The 6,015-nt window shown below is 37.4% G+C and overlaps 1 protein-coding gene across 1 annotated transcript; it reads left to right on the forward strand.

Annotated features, from left to right (window-relative positions):
- The first annotated feature begins 1,089 nt into the window (after positions 1-1,089).
- LOC149921194 (uncharacterized) lies at positions 1,090-2,934 on the forward strand. The gene has a single exon (XM_090162127.1). The coding sequence runs from the start codon at positions 1,090-1,092 to the stop codon at positions 2,734-2,736; it is 1,647 nt and encodes a 548-aa protein (XP_090018253.1). The 3' UTR covers positions 2,737-2,934.
- Positions 2,935-6,015: the final 3,081 nt, after the last annotated feature.

Genomic DNA, 6,015 nt, shown 5'->3' on the forward strand with positions numbered 1-6,015 from the left:
CATCTCCCGTTTTTTAAAAAAGTCGTCTGCACATTCTGTTGGCGGGAGAATTTGCGCGGGATAACTAAGCCTGAACTGACTTTGTAAGTTTGTTTTCCATTTAAATTTGATTTAGGTGGGTATTCTAAATTTTAATGTTTTAAATATTTTGTAGAAAGGGTTTTATATATTTTAATGGGCTTAAGATAAACGGGAAGATTGCTAGTGGATGTTTTGATACTCAGACCGAATAGTTTCCGCCTGTGAATGGGAAATTCTAAATTTCTAGGCCCGTGTCAGTCATGTCATAGAAAGGGTTTTAAATTTTTAATTGGGTAAATATAAATAGTAAATAATTCTATACGGGAAGATTGCTAGTGGATGTTATGATACTCAACTCGGACCGAATAGTTTCCGCTTGTAAATGGGAAATTTTTAATTTCTAGGCCCGTGTCAGTCATGTCATCCAAGAAAACCATATTTAATAACGATTGGGTTAACTCTAATTTAAATCCGGAATTCGCAGTTTGGCTGGAGTCTGTTAATGAAGACACTAACAAAGCATTTTGCAAGTATTGTAACAAAAGATTCACATTAAGTAATATGGGAATACAAGCTATAAAGAGTCATAATGCTGGACCGAAACATCTTAAAAACTTGAAAAGTGGGACGCAGGGACCATTGACAATTGGAAATATTTTCAAGTCAGAGAATTTACCTGTGGTCAACACATCTTCAGTGGATTCAGTATATAGTGACGTCACTAATGAAACTTCAAAGAAGGTTATTTCAAAAGAAATTACACCAACTATATCTGGCTATTTAGAGAAAACAAAAGTAACAACTGCTGAGGTATTGTGGGCTTTGAGGCTGGTCAACAAAAGGAAATCTTTTCACTCCGTCAATGATGACAATGACCTCTTCAAAAGAATGTTCCCCGATAGTAAAATTGCGCAGGAGTTTGCTATGAAGGAAAAGAAAGCAAAATACATAATAACTTATGGCCTAGCTCCTTACTTTCACGACCAACTCAGGAAATCATTAGATGGAGTGGATTCCTATGTAATATGCTTTGACGAAGCGTTGAATAAAATTTCTCAAAGAGGCCAAATGGACATCCACATAAGGTTTTGGGACGAAAATCTTGATCGCGTGTCAACCAGATATTTGAATTCAGTATTTTTGGGACACGCCACAGCGCAAGACATACTGACTAAGTTTAAAGAGGGTATTTCGCCTTTGGATGTAGAAAATATTTTTCAAATAAGCATGGATGGTCCAAATGTAAATTGGTCATTTTTGAACAAACTAAAAGCGGAAAAAGAGGTCGAATCCAACGACCGCAAGATTTTGGACTTGGGATCCTGTGGCCTTCACGTTTTAAACGGAGCTTTACAAACAGGACATCAGGCTGTAAAATGGAACGTTACATCGTTTTTAAGAGGAATATACTATTTGTTAAAGGACACTCCAGCAAGACGAGCTGATTACACTGCAATTACGGGTTCAACAACGTTTCCTCAGAAATTTTGTGCGATTAGATGGGTAGAAAATGCGTCTTGTGCTGACAAAGCCATTAAAGTTTACCATGATATTAAGAAATACGTTTGTTCTGCTAAACTGCCTGCGAATGTATCTGTCACTAATGTTAAGAATGGAGTCGATGATCCTTTGATGTTACCCAAATTGGCATTCTTCAAAACGATAGCGAGTGATCTTGAACCTTTTTTACGACGTTTTCAAAGTTATAAACCTCTTGGGCCTTACTTATATTCTGCCCTTCTGGAAGTTGTCCAATTATTGCTAAGATGTGTTATACCTGACGTTATAGAAAACAACCAAACAGCAGCGAAACTAATGAAAATAGATTTGTCTAACAAAGAGTTCTTGCTCGCTCCTGCGAAAGTTGACATAGGTTTCGGGGCGTCTTCGCAACTAGTCAAAGCTAAGGGCCTTAGTGATCGTCAAAAGTTGGAATTTAGGATGGAATGCAAAAATTTTGTTGTTGCCACAATCAAAAAAATACTTGAAAGGTCACCTCTCAAATACAGCTTTATCAAAGGTATTTCTTCACTTGACCCTGACCTTATTAAAAAAAAGCCAAAAATCGCTGAAGAAAGGTTTAAGATTTGTTTAAAAGATTTACTTAATAGTAACTGGATTGAAGAAGGGGTGGCTGAACGAGCATCCCAGCAATTCTCCGTATTTTGCAACGCCTCAACCTCCAAAACCGAACTAAAGGACCAATTTGATTTTATTTTAAAGCCGAAGGACGACGAAAGCAAAGAAGAAAATACTCTTGATGTTTTCTTCTTAAAATCAATGTCAGAGTCCAAATATAAAGATCTTTGGACTGTCACGAAACTAATCTTAACCATTTCGCATGGCAATGCCATTGTCGAAAGTGGATTTTCCATTAACAAGGGAATGCTAGTTGAGAACCTCCATGAAGATTCACTCAAGGCACTTCGTCAAGTCAACGACGGTATCTGCGCTGCCGGTGGCTTGAGCAACGTTATTGTAGATTCAAGAATGCTTAGCTTCGTAAAAGGCGCCAGAACCAAGTATGAAATTGCATTGAAAAATAATGTTGAAAAGGATAAGCAAAGTGAAGAAGCTAAGGAAGCAAAGAAAAGAAAGCTTAAGCAACTCAAGGCTTTAAAAGCAAAAAAACAAAAGCTTTCAGTCGCACGCTCATTAGAAGACGAGGAACTAGATAGAAATATCCAAAAAATAGCTTTAGAAATTTATAAGTAATGAGGGAAGCGTCTGTTCTATAGACAGTTGGATAGCGCTGCAAAGTTGAAGGGGGCTATACTTTAACCATTACATATACCCCTTCAGTTTCACAGCGCAATCCCTACGGCCACAGTCGGTAAGCATGTCCCTCATTGCATATCTTAAAAACGTGATAAAAAGGTTCCTATGTAATATTACAACTATAAACAGTTCCTATAACTTTATTCTCGAGCGATACTGTAATTTTTTTTCTCAAACAGTGAGAATTCTATTCTACTTGTGATATCACTTAAATGTTCAAGTTTGTAAACTTAATAAATAAATATTTTTAAGATTTTATCTCAAATCTATAATTTATTGTTCTGGAAATTATCAAAAAAAGTCAGGGAAACTTGTACAAATTGGTCAGGGAAAACCTGGAAAAGTCAGGGAAATTTATTTAAAAATTTCCGTACGAACCCTGACTTGATGACTTACAAAATACAATAATAATGTTTCAACAATTATATATTTTATCAATGTACTGTTCTCGTAACGGCGGCGCTACAGTAGCAAAGCAGAGTAAATAAAGACTGAGATCTGGTGAATAGTGGGTAAGCCTATAAACGCGTATACGTGGCGTTCTCTCTGCTCGCTCTGCGTAAAGCCCCATTTTCAATCAAAAATCACGCTTTTGCATCAAAACCAACCGCAAGAAGTTTCTCTATCGGATTTTTTGTCACGAGAAGCTGATATCTAAATGGATTTGATATACCCTAGGCTTATTTTGAAATAAAAGCGCGTTAAAAAAGCAAAAGCGAAAAGCCTGAAATTTATCGTAATTGAAAACGGGGCTTAAGACTCCAGGACCCTAGTCACCTAAACCTCGGTCACAGTTACACCTCGAAATCGCTACACACTGGTTCACACATTCCAGAAACCGCTGTTAAGCGATTTGAAGCGCTTTCGAGGTCTATACGTATGGACGTGGCTCTAGTTACTTGAAATCCCGACAGCAGCCGGCAGCCCGGCACGCGATGCCGGATTTTTTCCGCTACGTTTAATTATAAAACGTTGTCTATTAAACTTTACCAAGCTTCGGAATCTGAGGTTTAATCACGTTCATATGTTCAACTCTAACGCGCTTCGAATCGCTTTGAAGCAGTTTCTGGCCAATGTGAACGCGCTTTAAAGCGGTTTCGAGGTGTAAGTGTGACCGAGGGTTATAATTATAATTTTAGTATAAAAATTTATACTAAAGTTATAATTATTATTATAATTATTCGTATTTTAATTGGGAATATTTTGAATTGTTGAATATATTTAAAAAATAGCTGTTGGGGTGTAATATAATTTTAGGTAACGCCGATAAACGCCGCCGCCGCCACTTGAAAAACACTAGCGCCCCCGCCGACTAGTCCAAATCTCGGTAACGCCGCCGCCGCCGCCGCCGCCGCCTCCACCGGACTCTACTACAATGGAAAACCGAGCTTTTCGTTAGTTTATAATATATACAAAAGTGTATCACTTCTTATTCTTCACATTCAAAACGTTTACTGAGAGCTAGTGGAAAAAGAGTTTGTTTTCCGATAGTGCGCCTCATAAAGTATTTGTCGTTACGCGCTTAAATCGTGATGACGTCAATCTTTGAATGGCTTATAGTAAAATATTTCCCTAAGAGACAAACTTATTAAAGAAAAATATAAACTTTCGTTAAAACTATCTAGTTTCCGGTCCGCTGTCTCGAGCAAAAAACCTACTAAACAGTGGTGGCGTAAGGTTCGCTCTTCCAAGGGGCTACAAACTATCGAGGAAAAAACATCACAAGCGTTCGTTTAGACTTGAAAACACGATCAGTGTATGTGTGAGGGGGAATACATTGTACCCCTGAACCCACCCTCTATTCCGCCGTCGATGCTACTAAAGGTCAAATTTCGAAAATTAGTATTTTTTTAAATTACCGTATAAATGAGAATTGTAATCTACAGTGGCGCCCGCTCACATTTATCAACGGGATGGGGGGGGGGGGAATGTTATAAATTTGTATGGTTGCTATGGTAAACTCGCCCGCTTCGCTCGCTCGGAAATATTTCCTTCAGGACATAGCTCATGAAAGGTGGAGGGATACTTTTCCGTTTGCCCTCTCCCTCCGGGCGCCCTTGGTAACCTTTGAGAAAATATAAACCCCAAAACAATCTTCGATGGAATATACAATGAATTACCAGAAAATACTTAAGTATCCCGATTACACGCTCTTGGTATACATCCGATCTCTATTCGTCACATAATTAATGGGGTCATTCCACGTGAAATCGAATCATGCAACCATGGTTCGGCCGATTCTAATGAAATTTCAAACATGTAAACTAGGAACAAAATCATCAACAAATCTGAATTGTTAGCAGAAAATATCAAGTGGTTGTGAAAAGAGGGCTATTTCATGATATGCCACTTTTTAAAAGTGGTTGAGAGTGGATTTTGGTATCCCAAACCAAGAATGTATTGATTTATATCTAGGAAGAATGTCTATGTCGATACTTTTTTTTAGCGTTTCTCTCAATCCACCCGTTGGTCCCCCCAGTACGCTCCGCCGATTAAAATATATCGAAAATTCCCGGTATTCCATTGGCTCGGTAATATTTACGTCACTCAACGTGATGGAATCAAACGTTTTGTCTAGCCCTCCGCATGCGACGGGGGTAAGGCGATCAACCTTCCCTTCTTACCCCTCTTTAACGTTCCATTTCCTTCCACTTTTCACACTTTTAGCGAATGAATTGATATTTATATTTGACTAAAACTAATATATATTTTGTTCATAAAACTAAACATTTCCCACTACACCACTGTTCTGTAACTTTTCTGGTAAATGAAACTTAAAACGTTTGCGATAGAACCATTATAAGAAATAATCCTTATTTGCATCTTTTGACCAATTCTGTTAAACACTGCTGTTTAGGTAATCATAACTTAATTTCCAACTTCAGCAACCTAAAGTACTTTGACTTATACGGTATGGTGATGTTTTTATCGGGAACGCTTATATTAATGTTTATTAAACAGTAAGGGTGCTTTCGAATTTACATTTTTGTAATGCATAAACGACGTCAACGCAAAGTATATTATATTTAACGGCATGGTGATGTTGTATTCGGAAAACCTCAAATTACTGTGTTTAAAACAGTAGGATTGCCGCCGATTTTATATTTTTTTACCGTTTTAATAACATTAATATTGTTTTCCAAAGAAAACGTGTAAATACTGTTTACCTAGCCATAACTTCCTGTTTACAAAACATCAATGAAAAATATTTCTTAA

Source organism: Leiobunum rupestre, chromosome 11, assembly GCF_980474605.1.
Source record: "Leiobunum rupestre chromosome 11, qqLeiRupe1.1.hap1, whole genome shotgun sequence".
In the NCBI taxonomy this organism is placed as follows: Eukaryota; Metazoa; Arthropoda; class Arachnida; order Opiliones; family Sclerosomatidae; genus Leiobunum; species Leiobunum rupestre.

What these genes read in the sequence shown, in the direction of transcription:
- LOC149921194 (XM_090162127.1), top strand. Translation starts at nt 1,090, where the DNA reads ATGGACATCCACATAAGGTTTTGGGACGAAAATCTTGATCGCGTGTCA.